The 17,065-nt window shown below is 47.4% G+C and overlaps 1 protein-coding gene across 3 annotated transcripts in view; it reads left to right on the top strand.

Annotated features, from left to right (window-relative positions):
- LOC137629483 (spermatogenesis-defective protein 39 homolog) overlaps positions 1-17,065 on the top strand; it is a 225,620-nt gene that overhangs the window by 108,157 nt on the left and 100,398 nt on the right. For all 3 annotated transcript variants that reach the window (XM_068360816.1, XM_068360817.1, XM_068360815.1), the window contains exon 3: positions 14,704-14,878. In XM_068360816.1, coding sequence (XP_068216917.1) covers positions 14,704-14,878 — 175 coding nt within the window. The remainder of the gene's footprint in view (positions 1-14,703; positions 14,879-17,065) is intronic.

Raw genomic sequence — 17,065 nt, 5'->3', positions numbered from 1 at the left:
GCATCCACCAGTGCGACCGGATTCAGCGAGTCAGACGTTGCCCACTCCGTTGCCGTTTCCTCATCAGTTTCGGATGAGGAACCCTCTGATGAGGACGTTGCTGAACAAGACGATCAGCCCCCAGCCCTGCTATCCATCCAGAAGATGCTGAAGAAGGAACGCTGCCCAGTCAGGCTGTGGATGAGTCTGGTAGGGACACTGTCATCCGTGGATCAATTTGTGTCACTAGGAAGACTACACCTCCGTCCTCTTCTATACCATCTAGCTTTTCACTGGAAAAAGGACAAGACGCTAGAACCGGTCTCGATCCCGGTTTCCGGAAAGATAAAGTCTTGTCTGACTTGGTGAAAGGACTATATCAACCTTAGAGAGGGTCTTCCCCTGACTGTTCAGACTCCCAACCACGTTCTCTTCTCGGACGCATCGGACGTAGGCTGGGGTGCGACATTAGACGGTCGGGAATGCTCGGGATTATGGAACTCGAGTCAAAGGACAATGCATTTCAACTGCAAGGAGCTACTGGCAGTACATCTGACCTGGAAAAGCTTCAGGTCTCTCCTTCAAGGCAAAGTGGTGGAGGTGAACTCGGACAACACCACGGCTTTGGCGTACATCTCCAAGCAAGGAGGGACCTACTCTCTGACATTGTACGAGATCGCAAGGGACCTCCTCACCTGGTCAAAAGGTCTAGACATATCACTAGTAACGAGGTTCATCCAAGGCAACTTGAATGTCATGGCAGATTGTCTTAGTCGGAAGGGACAAATAATTCCAACAGAATGGACCCTCCACAAGGATGTATGCAAGAGACTTTGGGCCACCTGGGGCCAGCCAACCATAGATCTCTTCGCAACCTCGATGACCAAGAGGCTCCCAATATTTTGCTCACCAATCCCGGACCCAGCAGCAGTTCATATAGATGCCTTTCTACTAGATTGGTCACATCTAGATCTATATGCATTCCCTCCGTTCAAGATTGTCAACAAGGTACTGCAGAAGTTCGCCTCTCACGAAGGGACAAGGTTGACGCTAGTTGCTTCCCTCTGGCCCGCGAGAGAATGGTTCACCGAGGTACTTCGATGGCTAGTAGACGTTCCCAGAACACTTCCCCTAAGGGTGGACCTTCTACGTCAGCCACGCGTAAAGAAGGTACACCAAGGCCTCCACGCTCTTCGTCTGACTGCCTTCAGACTATCGAAAGACTCTCGAGAGCTAGAGGCTTTTCGAAGGAGGCAGCCAGAGCGATTGCTAGAGCAAGGAGAACATCCACCCTTAGAGTCTACCAATCGAAGTGGGAAATCTTCCGAACTGGTGCAAGTCAGTATCCGTATCCTCGACCAGTACCTCTGTAACTCAAATAGCTGACTTCCTCTTATATCTGAGGAAAGAACGATCTCTTTCAGCTCCCACTATCAAGGGTTACAGAAGCATGTTGGCATCAGTCTTCCGTCACAGAGGCTTAGATCTTTCCAACAATAAAGATCTACAGGACCTCCTTAAGTCTTTTGAGACCACGAAGGAGCGTCGTTTGGTTACACCTGGTTGGAATTTAGACGTGGTACTAAGATTCCTTATGTCAGACAGGTTCGAACCGCTACAATCAGCCTCCCTGAAAGATCTCACCTTAAAGACTCTTTTCCTGGTATGCTTAGCCACAGCTAAAAGAGTCAGTGAGATTCATGCCTTCAGCAAGAACATCGGATTCTCATCCGAAACGGCTACATGTTCTACAACTTGGTTTTCTAGCCAAAAACGAGCTGCCTTCTCGGCCTTGGCCAATATCGTTCGATATTCCAAACTTATCGTATGGTTAGAAATGAACTAGAAAGAGTCTTATGTCCTGTAAGAGCTCTTAAGTTCTATTTAAAACGAACTAAACCTTTACGAGGCCCGTCTGAAGCTTTATGGTGTTCAGTTAAGAAACCATCTTTGCCTATGTCAAAGAATGCTTTATCCTATTTTATCAGACTGTTAATACGAGAAGCTCATTCCCATCTGAATGAGGAAGACCAAGCTTTGCTGAAGGTAAGGACACACGAAGTTAGAGCTGTCGCAACTTCCGTGGCCTTTAAACAAAATAGATCTCTGCAAAGTATAATCGACGCAACCTATTGGAAAAGCAAGTCAGTATTCGCGTCTTTTTATCTTAAGAATGTCCAGTCTCTTTACGAGAACTGCTACACTCTGGGACCATTCGTAGCAACGAGTGCAGTAGTGGGTGAGGGCTCAACCACTACAATTCCCTAATTCCATAACCTTTTTAATCTTTCTCTTGAAATGTTTTATTATTGTTTTTTGGGTTGTCCGGAAGGCTAAGAAGCCTTTCGCATCCTACTTGATTTGGCGGGTGGTCAAAGTCATTTCTTGAGAAGCGCCTAGATTAGAGGTTTTGATGAGGTCCTGTTGTATGGGTTGCAACCCTTGATACTTCAGATCCTAGGGGTCGCTCAGCATCCTAAGAGGATCGCGAGGCTCCGTAAGGAAGACGTACTTAAAAAGGCAGAGTAATTGTTCAAGTCGACTTCCTTACCAGGTACTTATTTATTTTATGTTTGTTATTTTGAATAACTGCTAAAATGAAATACAAAATACTTAGCTCATAATAATGTAAACAAGTAATGCTGGTCTCTACCCACCCCCCTGGGTGTGAATCAGCTTATATAATCACCGGCTAAGTTTAATATTGAAAAATGTTATTTTTATTAATAAAATAAATTTTTGAATATACTTACCCGGTGATTATATATTAAAGGACCCTCCCTTCCTCCCCAATAGAGACCCAGTGGACCGAGGAGAAAATTGGTTCTGTGTTTACATTGAGTACTGAGTACCTGCTCGACAGATGGCGCTGTTGATGTACACCCCCTACCTGCGTAGCGATCGCTGGCGTATTTTGAACGTAGAGTTTTCTGTCGAGCAACAGAGTTGCAGCTTATATAATCACCGGGTAAGTATATTCAAAAATTTATTTTATTAATAAAAATAACATTTTTCCACTTTATCTGAAGGAGTACAGTAGTTAGAGCTGAAGGTTGGGTTTGAAGTTTTCAGACAACCTCTGCCTCTCTGCACTGTACAGGCATTTCCCACAGACCCTTGCACTGTAACCCTTCTTTTGGGTCCTGAGATGTCTACTTAGTAGTTATGTAGCACTTTCAGCTCCCCCACATTACTTAGCACCGTATGTACCGGGTATCTTATCTAAGGTAAAGTGTTCAATATAAGCTACAAGAAGTAGAATGACTGGTTCTTCAACCACTTTCCTGTTCCCATCTCTTATGTTTGCAACAGCCGCCAGCTTTAAATGCTGATAGGAGGTCTGATACTGGGTAGTTATAAGTTGGCAGCACCTCTCTTACAGACTATTATTATTATTATTATTATTATTATTATTATTATTATTATTATTATTACTGTACTTGCTAAGCTATAGCCCTATTTGGAAAAGCAGGATGCTATAAGCACAAGGGTTCCAATATGGAAAAAATAGCTCAGTGAGGAAAGGAAATAAGTAAACTACAAGAAAAGTAATGAACAATGTAAAATATTTTTAGAACACTACCAACATTAAAACAGTTCTTTCATATATAAACTGTAAAAACTTAGAAAAACAAGAGAAAGACTTAGATAGAAGAGTGTGCCTGAGTGTACTGTACCATAAAGCATAAGACCTCTACCCCAAGACAGTGGAAGACCATGGTACAGAGGCTATGGCACTACCCAAGACTAGAGAACAATGTTTTGATTTTGGAGTATCCTTCTCCTAGAAGAGCTGCTTACCATAGCTAAAGAATCTTCTACCCTTTCCAAAAGGAAAGTAGCCATTGAACAATTATAGTGCAATAATTAACCCCTTGAGTGAAGAAGAATTGTTAGGTAATATTAGGGTTGTGGAAAGAATAGGCCATAATATTCGGTGTATGTGTAGGCTAAGGAAAAATGAGCCATAACCAGAGAGAGGGATCCAATGTAGTACTGTCTGCCAAGAAGCAACTCCACTCTTCTTGGCAATGTGGAAGATGGATTGTTCCTGGTTTGTCATTGCTGATGTCATCTCTCTATTAGGGAGATAGGGATTCTTTGTCCTAGTATTGGCATCCTTTCAAACCAGTACTGGGCAAGGCTCTTACAATATCTACATCCCCATAATTAGCTGTTAAGAGGTTGTTCAGGTTGCCTTCCTCACTCCCATAGTGCACCAGGATGGATGACATGTTCAGGAAAGAAAAGAACCTTTCAGTTGGATAAATTGTAGTGGACCTCCTCCCACCAATATGGGAGTTTCCCTAATTTTTAAGATGAAAAGTTAGTATATGCCTTGGAACAAATAAAAAAAAATTAAGATTAAATTTCCCACATTAACTTCCCCTCTCCTCTCAGTCTCAGGCCTAAGAACAAACAGTAAGTGGTTATTCTGTGATAGGTGGGTGGGGACCTGTCAATAAAATCTCTCTTTTTAGTAATTCAAAGGTCACCTCAAGAAGGTGTTGGTGTCATTGACAGCTGGGGGAGTGGACAATCCATGGGATGAAGATTCCTTTTGGGATGGACCCTTTAGAAAATTAATTGAAATGTTAAAGAAGTGATGATAACTTCTTGAGAATATTAAGACGGTATCATAAAAGGTTCAGGAAATTCACATTCTCCATCAATGGCATAGTGAGGGTCAATTTCCCAGATCGTTCACTCCATGCCTTACTCATACAAGATAACCTCCAAACAGATAGAGGAACAGGTGTGAACTAGATCGACCTGTTAGGATTAATATTGTATAAATATAATCAGATCCTTCCTTTCATTTGTAATGATGGACTGCTAGTCAGAAGCCAATTCCTAACCTAAGGATAGCTTCCCCTGCAATCTGACTTGCCAATCCTTGAAGAGAGTATTGCCAAAGAGGTCCAAAATATATTTGAGGTAAGTGACATCACACATACCTCTCACAAATAACTTCAAATACTAACTCATTCTCAACTATGATCCCTTCACCCCATTCATCTAATCAGAAAATTTAAAATTCCATGCTATTTACATTAGATAGAGAGGGACATTTCAGTTTAAATCTGGAAAAAGGGATGGCTCAGTTTGAGATCCCTCTTTCACATCACACTGCTTCATCTTCAAATGCAATAAGCACTGCTCTATATGCTAAAACCATGTGACCTCAGGACAGCAATCTCTCATTGAAGAGCAATCCCAGCTGGGGTTAACCTCTCTAGCCACTGACCTTATGTTTTATGGAGAATGAAGCTGTCTTAATCTGGCATATCAAAATTAGTAGTTTACTACTTGTAGACCAATAATAATAATAATAATAATAATGTTTTTTTTTATAGTATTGGTGCATTAGTATTAAATGAATATCCCATATTTAAAACAGAATTTTGACAAGGTATTTAAATTTAATTTACAAAGTAAATGAATGATTAATCATATACAGGTACAGTAGTACAGTACATTGGTTTATGAGTTTAATCCTTTCCGGGAGCAAGCTTTCAGTCCAAAATGCTCGTAAACCAAAACAATTTTTTCCCATAAGAGCTAAAGGAAGTTCACTCAATGCTCCACATGTCCATAAATACACATAAGCTCACAATTTTAAGGTTTGTATTGTTATTAATGAAAAATAACCCCTAGCACAAAAAAATGAATAAAATTAATAATTTACAATTAAAAATAAAAATACAGTACATAACACTGTTTATTGTATAACAATTGAATTGGCATAGAAATTAGATGAAAAAGTTACATGGCAACATTACCTTCTGGTCACATTCAAAGCTGTGAAGGGTGTCCACGTCTTTTCTCATGACAGGATGATGATACATTTATGTGCTGTGGTGATTGATATGTGGATTGAGGTCATCCTCTTTGTGGAGTCTCTTGGTTTGGCACACTGGGAGGAGGTTAATGCACACTGGAATGCCCATTGCAAATGCAATGATCCTGCCTGCCAGTGTGCCCATCTGAGTGACTGCTGTAGCACATTTTTGCGGCTAGCTTAATACAGTATACAGTACCCATTATTAGTAATTGCGCCTACTTGTACTGGCTCATTTTATTCTGAACCTCAAATCATAATTACTCTAACACTTATTTTTCATTTTCTCCTACAAAATACCCATTGGCTTTCTTCTGTTCCCTCCTCTATAAGAAAATGTTAATAAGAAAAAATTTACCTCTAACCCATGCCCAATTTTTTAGACGTACATTTAATTTAAAAACAGATTGTGTACATGCACACATAAAGTTGATACTGTATACTGTACAGTGTATTATTCGTAGAGACATATCTCAACTTATATCAAACATTTGGAGCATAATAATTTGAGCCTTGCTGGTAGTCTTTCATTACACCAGAGAAATTCTGCGCGTTGCGGGATAGTCTCGTTCTTACAGTACTTGTCCTTCCAAAATATGCATACAAAGGGAAATTTTTGCTCGCAGACCAATACAGTACAGTACTAGTAAACTCAATTTGTTCCGTAACCGAAATACAAACCACGCTATTTACAAAGGGTTTACTTTTAGCGCAGCTGAAATGACGAGCCAATAGTTTTTAACGAGGGTTAATTACCCCCGCGCTAGTTAGCGGGGGGTGGGGAAGGGTAGCTTGCTACCCCTCCCCCCTCCACACACCGGTGACTTGCTTCACTTCACTTTTGGCTCGCCGGTGATCAGACGTGTCAGCCTTTAATTTTCTGCTTTTTCTTTTCAGCGTGTGTGTTGGTTGGAAGTTGTCCTTCAGTTATTTTCTTTACTATGCGTACATGCCCTGGAGTTGCCGGCCGTCCTTGTGGGACTTTCATGTCGGACGTTAATACAGATCCACACACCCTCTGCCCTCAATGTCGGGGCCGACGGTGTGACCAGGAGAATATGTGCCGTGAGTGCAGGGAGTGGTCTGCCTCCCAGTGGGAGAGGTTTGGCCGTCGGCGTAAGAAGAAGTCCAAGAGAGACCGTTCTCCTCCGGGGTTAGCCTTGAAGGAGGAAGGTTCTCGGGACTCTTCTTCCGCCGCCCAAACCTCCTCCGAAGCTCCCCCTCGTCCGCCTCCTAAGGAGAGTCGGCTGAGTGGGAGCGCAGGCCCTTGTTCTGTTTCCCGACCTTCGGTGGGGGGAGAGGGCGTCGCCTCCCATAGCGAGGCGGTTCCCCCTCCTCCTCCGGGGGAGGTTATTGATAATGCCTTATCCAGTGATGATCTTTTACAGATTTGGTCGTCCCTGGGGCTTAAGGGCTTGCCCTCCAGGGTCGCTCTTATTGACCTTGTCTTGTTGGGGGCCGCTGTTAAGCAGTCGCCGGTGGTAGCAGAGGTAGACCCTCTGTTTATTGTCGACGTCGTGGTGACAGAGGCCTCCGACGTGGCTGGGCCTTCCGCCGCAGGTGCTGTTGCTGGTGATGGTGCTAAAGGCTCTCCTCCTCCTTCCGTACATCCTTCGAAGGGGGAAGTGAGTCCTTCGGTCTCGACTGCTGCTCAGCTTCCTTCTGAGGGAAGTGTTTTGACGGAGACTCCCCTTCGGAGGACCGATGGTCCCGACGATCTCCCTCGAGGCCGCCTCCGCCGTAAGGCTCACCGTCCTCTACGCCACAAGGGCCTCCTTTCCCCTTACAGGGGGACTAAGAGGCGCCTTTTTGGGTCTTCGTCCTCCGGGGGGGACTCTCCTCGTCAGCCTCAACCTACTGCTCCGCCCTCCTTGAACCTCTCTGCAGACCGCTCACCATCTCCTGCCGGATCTTCGCCTTCTGGAGAACTCGTCACCCGACGGGCAACGGTCCCTTCGGGGCTCAGGGATTCTTCCCTTATGTGAGCAGTGCTAGCGCACAAGCGCTCTCCTGCTCGTCGACGATCTCCTGCTCGCCAAGACTCTCCTGCTCGCCGACGCTCACCTGCTCGTCGGCTCTCTCCTGATGTTCGCCCCCCTCGCCAGCGCTCTCCTGCTCGTCAGCTCTCTTCCGAGCGTCAGCGCTCATTTGAGGACCCTCGCCCTGCGGTCTCTGACCACCCTTTAGTTCCTGCTGAACTCCCTGCTCACCATCTGCCTGGTCCTGTGGCTACGCAACATCGTGCTGCGCGTGTGTCAGAAACACATGTTCGCCAACGCGCCAGCGATCTTCCCGTTCCTGCTCGTGGACGCGCCGCGCCACCTGTCCTCTCACAGGACACGCGTCGACCTTCTGCTCGCCAGCGATCACCTACGCGCCAGCGATTACCTCCTCGCCAGCGTTCACCTGCTTGCCAGCGCGCACAGGCGATCTTAGTATCGCCTATTCAACAGCGACAACTAGCGCGCCGACGTTCTCCAACGCTCCTGAAGGAACATGGTTTGCCAGCTTCTAGCTCGCCATCGCGCGATCGCCCGCCTGCACATGCCGCTCGCCATCGCTCGCCATTGCATGATCGCCCTCCTGCGCATGCTGCTCGCCATCGCACGACCCTGCACGATCGCCCTCCTGCGGATGCTGATCACCATCGCACCCCATCACGCGATCGGCCACCTGCGCATGCTGCTCGCCATCGCTCGCCCCTGCACGATCGCCCTCTTACGCATGCTGCTCCTCATCGCACGACCCTGAACGATCGCCCTCCTGCGGATGCTGATCACCATCGCACCCCATCACGCGATCATTCACCTGCGCATGCTGCTCGCCATCGCTTACCATTACGCGGTCATTCACCTGCGCATGCTGCTCACCATCGCACACCAGTGCGTCGACATACCACATCGCGCCATCGCCAACTTGAGCGACTGCACTCACCAGCTCGTCATCGATCGCCTGTGGATCTACATCGCCAGCGATCTTCCTCACCTACGCGGCAGCACGATCCCTCGCCGTCACGCCAACGCTTGCGTTCGTCGCCTCGGACACGTGTTCATTTACCTGCCCACCCTCGCGCCCACTCGCCTGCGCGCCCGCGTGATCGCGCGCCCGCGCGACCGCTCGCCTGTGCGCCCGCGCGATCATCCACCTGCGCGATCGCTCGCCCGCGCGACCATTCGCCTTCGCACGACCATTCGCCCTCGCGCGACCATCGTTCGCGGCGAATTCCACAGCCGGTGGTAGCAGCAGGGACGCGTGCTCCTAGACGGCACTCGGGATCACCTCCATCCAAGCACAGGTTGGTAGTGCAGGACGAAGAGAGGTCAGTACAGCATTCTTCCCCACCTTTATTTCAGGCAGGTACCGTCGTGTCCACTCCAAAGGATCGCCCGATCCCTTTCCCTTTAGCGAGGATTTCGGACTCTGTGTCCTTGGAGCAGCAGACTTGGTTTGGTCCGCTGGCACGGGCGTTAGTGAGGGTTATGAAACCAGCACTCGCCGGCCAGGGTAACAAACCATCGGCTGTCTCTCCTACGCTGAAGAGAAAGAGAGGAGTGGACTTCGTGGTGACTTCCCCCAGGGCGAAGTTGGTTCCCAAGAGGTCGGTCTCGAAGGTCCCTTCTCCTGCACGAGTACTCTCTCCTTCTCCCGTGGACGAGGCCTTTCCGTCCTCAGGTGAGTCCAGTGGGGCGGTAGTCTTCCCCTCGGCACCAGGGGGGGAGACTTCGCTTCAGGCAGGAGAATCGTCTCGTGAGGAAGGGGCCCCTCGAACCTCGTTGTTGGGATCCTGTATCCCTCCCAGGAGGGAACCCAAGGATTCCAAGACCGTCCCTAAATCCTCTGCAAGGATTCGTCAGGAACCCACGGCTACCCAGGGGAATGTCCACGTATCACCCCAGGAAGAGATTCCTGGGGCAGGAGACTTAGCTGCCAGCCCGCAGGGAGGAGAACAGCAAGAGTCCGAACATGCCTTCTGGCAGGTCCTAAGCCTGATAAGGCAACTTAACAGACTTACGGATCCAGTCATCGCCCCCCGTGAAGGCAAAGACACGATTCTGGATGAAGTGTTTGACGTTCGGAAGGCCCCTAAGACCAGTGCAGCTCTGCCCTGGTCTCGGGGGCTGAAGAGTGCCAGGGCTAGGGCCAACGCTCAGCTCGCACTTCTTGCCTCCTCCAGTCGTTCCACTGCCAGGAACAAGCTCATCCCTCCTCCTCGCCTTCAGCAGAGGAGGTATTTCGAGATCCTGGGTGAGCACAACCTCGCTCTTCCTCTCCATCACTCTGTGGAGGAGCTGGCGAAGGGAGTTCCCCTTGAGAAACACTCTGCCCGGCAGGTGTCGTTCTCGGCGGCAGAGATCCTCAACCACGAGAAGGTCGCCAAGTGTGCCATGCAGGCCACTTCGTGGCTGGACTTCTGGCTAGGATCTCTGGGCATCCTATTGCGATCGGAGGACTTGTCCAAGGAGACCAATAGGAAGGCCCTAGAGACCTTCTTGCTCTCGGGCACCCGCTCCATCGAGTTTTTGGCGCACCAGGTTACCACCCTGTGGGCCAACTCGGTGTTGAAGCGTCGCGGTGCTGTGTCCGAGAGATTCCATCCGAAGGTCCCCGCCGTAGATGTGTGTAGGCTCCGACATGCTTCCCTTCTGGGGGAGAGTCTGTTTGAGCCTCAAGACATGGAGCGAACGGCTGAGAGGTGGAGGAAATCCAGCACGGACTCCCTCCTCCACAGGGCCCTTACAACTCGGCCCTATAAGCCTCCAGCCCCGCCACAACAGCAGCAACAGCCTCGTAAGGCTCCCAAACAGGCACCGGCAGCTAAGAGAGTGGTGTCTAAGCCCCAGCCCTTTCCAGCCAAGGTCAAGAGGGGCGGTAAGTCCTCCAGGGGAGGCAAGACTCCTAGGGGTGGCGGCCGCGGCCGCAAGCCCTAGGGGTGGCAGTCCCCCTGCATGTCCACCTGTGGGGGGATGCCTTCAGCGTTGCGTCCGCAGGTGGCAGCAACACGGGGCCGATGCTTGGACGGTCTCAGTGATCGGCCAAGGTTATCGCGTTCACGACATCTCAACCTCCCCTGACAGCGAATCCAGTGTCGTTGAGCTCCTATGCCACGGGATCGGCAAAGGGGCTGGCCCTTCAGGCCGAAGTCGAGACCATGCTCGAGAAGGGTGCTTTCCAGGAGGTCGTGGATGGCTCCCCAGGCTTCTTCAGTCAACTCTTTCTTGTAAAGAAGGCTACTGGAGGCTGGAGACCCGTCATCGATCTCTCACCTCTGAACAGGTTTGTCAAACAAACCCGGTTCAGCATGGAGACTGCAGACACGGTCAGACTTGGGGTGAGACCACAAGACTTCATGTGTACACTGGATCTAAAGGACGCGTACTTCCAGATCTCAATCCATCCGTCTTCCAGGAAGTACCTGAGATTCTGCCTAGACAACAAGATCTACCAGTTCAAGGTGCTGTGTTTCGGTCTCTCCACAGCTCCTCAGGTGTTCACCAGAGTGTTCACCCTGATTTCATCTTGGGCGCACAGGAACGGCATTCGTCTCCTTCGTTACCTGGACAATTGGCTGATCCTAGCAGACTCGCAGTCAACCCTTCTTCGGCACCGAGACAGGCTTCTGGATCTTTGCCAGGATCTGGGAATCGTGGTAAACCTCGAGAAGTCCTCTCTGCAGCCGTCCCAACGACTGGTTTATCTAGGCATGCTAATAGACACCAATCTCCACAAAGCCTTTCCTTCAGACGACCGGATAGCAAGGCTGAGGAGGGTGGCGGAACCTTTCCTCAGGCGAAAAGAACTCCCCGCCCAATCGTGGTTGCGTCTCTTAGGCCACCTATCCTCCCTGGCCCGTCTGGTTCCAAACAGCCGCCTCAGGATGAGATCCCTTCAATGGCGGCTCAAGTCCCGGTGGAATCAAGGATACGATTCCCCGGACATTCTGATCCCAATGGGGTCTCTGGAACAGACGGACTTGCGGTGGTGGCTGGCCGACGAGAACCTGCGGAAGGGAGTGAGTCTTCTCGTCCTCCCCCCGGAATTGTCTCTGTTTTCGGACGCGTCAAAAGAAGGGTGGGGAGCGCACGTTCTGAACCAGAGGGCCTCAGGCCTTTGGTCAGAATCAGAAAAGTGCCTACACATCAACCTGCTAGAATTGAAGGCCGTCTTTCTGGCTCTTCAGCAGTTCCAACGGTCCCTGGCGGGTCACTCCGTGGGGGTGATGAGCGACAACACCACGGTAGTGGCTTATATCAACAAGCAGGGAGGCACTTTTTCGCAACAGCTATCCCATCTTGCAGTAGAGACTCTGAGGTGGACCGAAACCCACTCGATAACACTATCAGCTCGCTTCATTCCTGGCAAGAGGAATGTGCTCGCCGACAGTCTGAGCAGGGCTTCGCAGATAGTGAGTACCGAGTGGTCTTTGGATCCTCAGATAGCCAACAAAGTCCTGACTTTGTGGGGTTCCCCGACTGTGGACTTGTTCGCGACAGCCTTGAACTTCAAGCTGCCCCTGTACTGCTCACCAGTCCCGGACCCCAAGGCACTCTGGCAAGATGCTTTCCAGCAATGGTGGGACAACATCGACGTGTACGCCTTCCCACCATTCTGTCTGATGAGAAGGGTGCTCAACAGGACCAGACTATCGGTCAACTGTTCCATGACTCTAGTAGCTCCGCTATGGCATCACGCGGAATGGTTTCCGGACCTTCTGCAACTCCTGACGGAACTCCCAAGGGAGCTTCCTCCACGACACGAGCTTCTCAGACAACCCCACTCCGGCGTCCCTCACAGGGCCGTGGCCTCGCTTCGGCTTCACGCCTGGAGACTATCCAGCGTCTCCTCGCGGAGAGAGGCTTTCGCAACAGGTTGCGGAGAGAATGTCTCGGCACCTTCGAAGGTCCTCTGAGGGAGTCTACCAAGCAAAGTGGAGAGTCTTTTGTGGTTGGTGTCGTGGAAGGGGTATCTCTCCACTCGATGCCACTATTCCAGCGATAGCGGACTTCCTCGTGTATCTGCGAGAAGAAATGCGCCTTTCTGTCTCGGCAGTGAAAGGCTATCGCTCAGCCTTAAGCTTGGCCTTCAGATTGAAGGGCGTGGATATTTCTTCATCGCTAGAACTCTCTTTACTCATACGTAGCTATGAGCTTACCTGCCCCCAGTCGGAAGTGAGACCCCCTCCTTGGAACGTGGTTCGAGTCCTCAGGTCTCTTAAGAGACCTCCCTTCGAGCCATTACGCCAGGCCTCTGATCGCCACCTGTCTTGGAAGACGGCTTTCCTACTCGCCTTGGCCTCGGCCAAGCGAGTTAGTGAACTTCATGGTCTCTCGTACGACATCGCCCATTCAAGGGGATGGGGGGAGGTAACGTTCAGGTTCGTCCCTGAGTTTGTGGCCAAGACTCAGAATCCTGGAGTGCCGGATCCTCGGTTCGACTCTTTCAGGATCGCGATTCTCCGTTCTGTAACAAACGACCCAGACCAGCTGCTACTATGTCCAGTGAGGTGTCTGAGGCACTACTTGAAGAGAACGGCTGCAGTCCGTCCTCATGTGCGAGCTTTTTTTGTGAGCACAGGCAGGACAAAGAGGAGGGTCACCAGGAACACCATCTCAGCTTGGATTCGAAGGGTTATCTACCATGCCCTGAATCCTGACCCTCCTCCGTCACGTCGCCCTCGGGCCCACGATGTCAGGGGTATTGCTACATCCCTGGCCTTCAAGAGAAACTTCTCTGTGACGCAGGTACTTCAAGCTGGGGTCTGGAAGCGTCAAACGACCTTCACAGCCCACTACCTGCAAGACGTGACCCACAGGAGCCTCGATACGTTTTCTATCGGCCCTGTGGTGGCTGCACAACAGCTGGTCTAACCTCAGGCTCCTTTTTGGACAAGTAGCAGTAGGTTGAGGGCGTTGTTACCCGGTCTTAGTCTGCGTGAATGAAAGAGTATGTCTGACCCTTACTTCTTTCTTCATTCTCCCCTCTCTTGGGGAAGCAGCATCCTGGTCCTCGCATAGCTGACCTCGACCTCTGCAGGTAACCCATGCTTCTTTGTGCTCCTAGTATTAAGCTTAATACTGTTGCGTCTCCCATACCCTGACGAGATGGTATGGGGAACGTCCTATCCTAGAATTCCTATCTGAAGGTCTCAAGGTCAACTTCATAGGACGAGTCACACTCTCCTCCTCACACTGCTTATGTAGGCCACTCGTTCCTAGCGATGCTAGGAACTTGTGAGGTACAGGGGCTCCCTCTCTCTAGTGCTGCTCACTGAGGGATCGAGCCCCCGGGCAAGCCGAAGTCAGTAAGGCTGGGGACTTTCCACCCTTCCTAAAGGGTAAGTCACCCTTTGTAAATAGCGTGGTTTGTATTTCGGTTACGGAACAAATGACAAATTCGAAGATAATTTGTATTTTTCCTAACCATACAAACCTTAGCTATTTACACATATGTGCCCGCCATCCCTGACCCTAAAGTCAAGTCCTACCTCTAAGTGTAGTGAAGCAAGTTACCGGTGTGTGGAGGGGGGAGGGGTAGCAAGCTACCCTTCCCCACCCCCCGCTAACTAGCGCGGGGGTAATTAACCCTCGTTAAAAACTATTGGCTCGTCATTTCAGCTGCGCTAAAAGTAAACCCTTTGTAAATAGCTAAGGTTTGTATGGTTAGGAAAAATACAAATTATCTTCGAATTTGTCATGTTTATACTTGTACACCCTATGATGATTTGCTTGTATTCAAAGTTACTTGTAAACCAAGGTATACTGTATTCATATTGCTGAAAGAATTTGAGGTGAAATACATTACTTTACAGAACTTGGAGAAACCACCTTTTTAAAGATTTGCATTGATGTCTTTTGTAATGCAAATTTTTTTTTTTTCTATTCCAGAGTGATGTTAACTGGACTGGGCAGTCATCACATGACTCAAGTTTCAAAAGCACAAGTATTAAATCATGTGACGATAACAGTAGAAGTACAAAAGCTGATTTGTCTAATTCTGCTAGTATTATCGACAACATCACAAGCACTGGTAGTTCATATTTATTATCTGATAGGGGTTCTGGTAAGTACTGATTATTACCTCTGCCAACAAAGTTGGAAGGAGATTATGTTTTTGCCCCTCTTTGTGTGTTTGTTTGTTTGGGAACAGCTTCCTGGGCATAATTTTAATTGTAGAGTAATGAAACTTGCATGGATTAACTGTTTTGTAAAAAACTGGAAAAGATTAAATTTTGGAGGGTCTAGGTCACAGTCAAGCAAAATGTCCAATTCACGCAGTCAGCCATAAGTTTGGACATCATTGTCAGAGACTTCAAACTTTCATATTTGAGTGTATAAAAGTCTATGCCAATTAATACATGTTAAGGTTGAAGGTCAAGGTCGAGTCTAAAGATAAGGTCCAGCGAAAGGTCAAATACCGGTCATCAACCATATGGCCACAATTTTAATTGTAAAGTAAAGAAACTTGTAGGGATTTTAAGCTGATTAAATTTGAAAGGTCTCGGATGAGCAAAATGTCCAAAATCAGTCCAAAATGGCGAAAATTAGCAGCACTAGCGAAGGTCTGCGATCAACTGAGTGCCTCTCTAGTTCTCCATGTGATTATATTTAGGCTAGAATTAAAATGAAGGGTTGATATATACTGTAGTAATGTATGCGCAACACAGTATATTACTTTATTACAAATGATAGTATATGGCCTTTTGTTGATGCTATTTGGGAATGAAGCTATTATCGAAGAATTAATTTAAGTAAATTTGGTAATTGGATAGTTATTCGGAGGAATGCCTGTATGTAAATATTAAACTTACGTAGGGAATGAGAGAGACTTTTCTAAAGACAATTTAGTCCCTTTGCAGTTCTTCTCTTGAATGTGATATTTCATCATGAACAATACTGTATTTCTTTTTCTGTGCTGCACTTGCATCAAGATGATTATATGCACTAATAGGGTTTGATATTTTGGTGGTAGGCTGTTTCCAATCTATTTACTTATTCTTTTTGTGCAATGCACATTATTTGTTTAACCTACCTCAGGTTAGTTATATTTTATTTGGAGGTACAGTGGTACATTGTTGCTCGACATTAGATTGTTCCAGAATATTCGCCATTACTGTAATTCACATTAACTGCCGAAAATTATGAGTACCAAGAGAGTTTACTCCATAAGGAATATTGTAGATAAAATTAATTCATTCTAGAACCCCAGAGAATCCAAATTATTGTATGAGATGTTATATGCATTAATGGAGTTATCTAAACACTGAATTAATATATGAAAGTAAATTGAATGAATTCAAATTTAACTTCACTTTACCAGCACTGACAGGAATTGATGGACTAAGTAGAAGATGGTGAGGAAGGTGTGAAGAGAAGCCTTACATCGCTATAAAGGCCACTTGTGTTTTCAAACTATCAAACCAACTATGACTAGGTTTAAACACTTCACTACTATCACCCCTCTTTCCAGGCTTGGTTGTCAGCAGATCAGCCTGCACTCATTTTGCTTTTTCACAAATGAAGGCATCAGAAGTACCACCAGTTTGACACCACATGCATTTTGTTATTGCTTTGCATTATTATTTTTTTAGCCTAATTGGGATGTTGACTATTTTCTATGTTGGTCAGCTTTTATCACTAATCTTTCTAGAACCCAAGGTGACTTACTGTATATGCACAAAAACATTATTATGAATTTAAAAATATGCTGAAAGTTTACAAAAAGTATCGCTGGGATGTAGAATGTGCTACAGCTATAGAGAAACAGATAATTTGCTTTGTTTACAGCAAAAAAGCTAATTCATGTGGTGCATATCTGCTCCTACAACTTTTGCTAATTACTGCGCATAACAAATGGGACGAGGAATTCCAAGACAATTTTTTCCCGTCAAAATCTGAGAACCAAATTCAACCAATTTTGAAGTGGCTGAGTACTGAGCTAGTCCTGTACTGTACTTCTGTTTTGTATCCTATGTTGACTGTATGCTACTCTTTGCAATTTACAAGTTAAAAATTCATTAATAAGTCATCCATCAACTTCCATTTATTCAAGTTTGAAAATGCATCTTACAATTAAGATAGTCAAAAGCAATACGAAAGTCAAGACCAATCATATGAACCTCATGACTAGAGTCAAGGGATGTTTGTACAACATTGAAAATTGCAAGAAGAGTATTACAAGCACTGGGACCCTTGGAAAAGCTTAAAGCTGCAAACTAGTTAGCAGATGATTACTTTTAGCATATTCATT

The sequence above is a fragment of the Palaemon carinicauda genome, chromosome 37 (assembly GCF_036898095.1).
Source record: "Palaemon carinicauda isolate YSFRI2023 chromosome 37, ASM3689809v2, whole genome shotgun sequence".
NCBI classification, from domain to species: Eukaryota; Metazoa; Arthropoda; class Malacostraca; order Decapoda; family Palaemonidae; genus Palaemon; species Palaemon carinicauda.
This window is presented reverse-complemented; position numbering and strand designations above follow the sequence as displayed.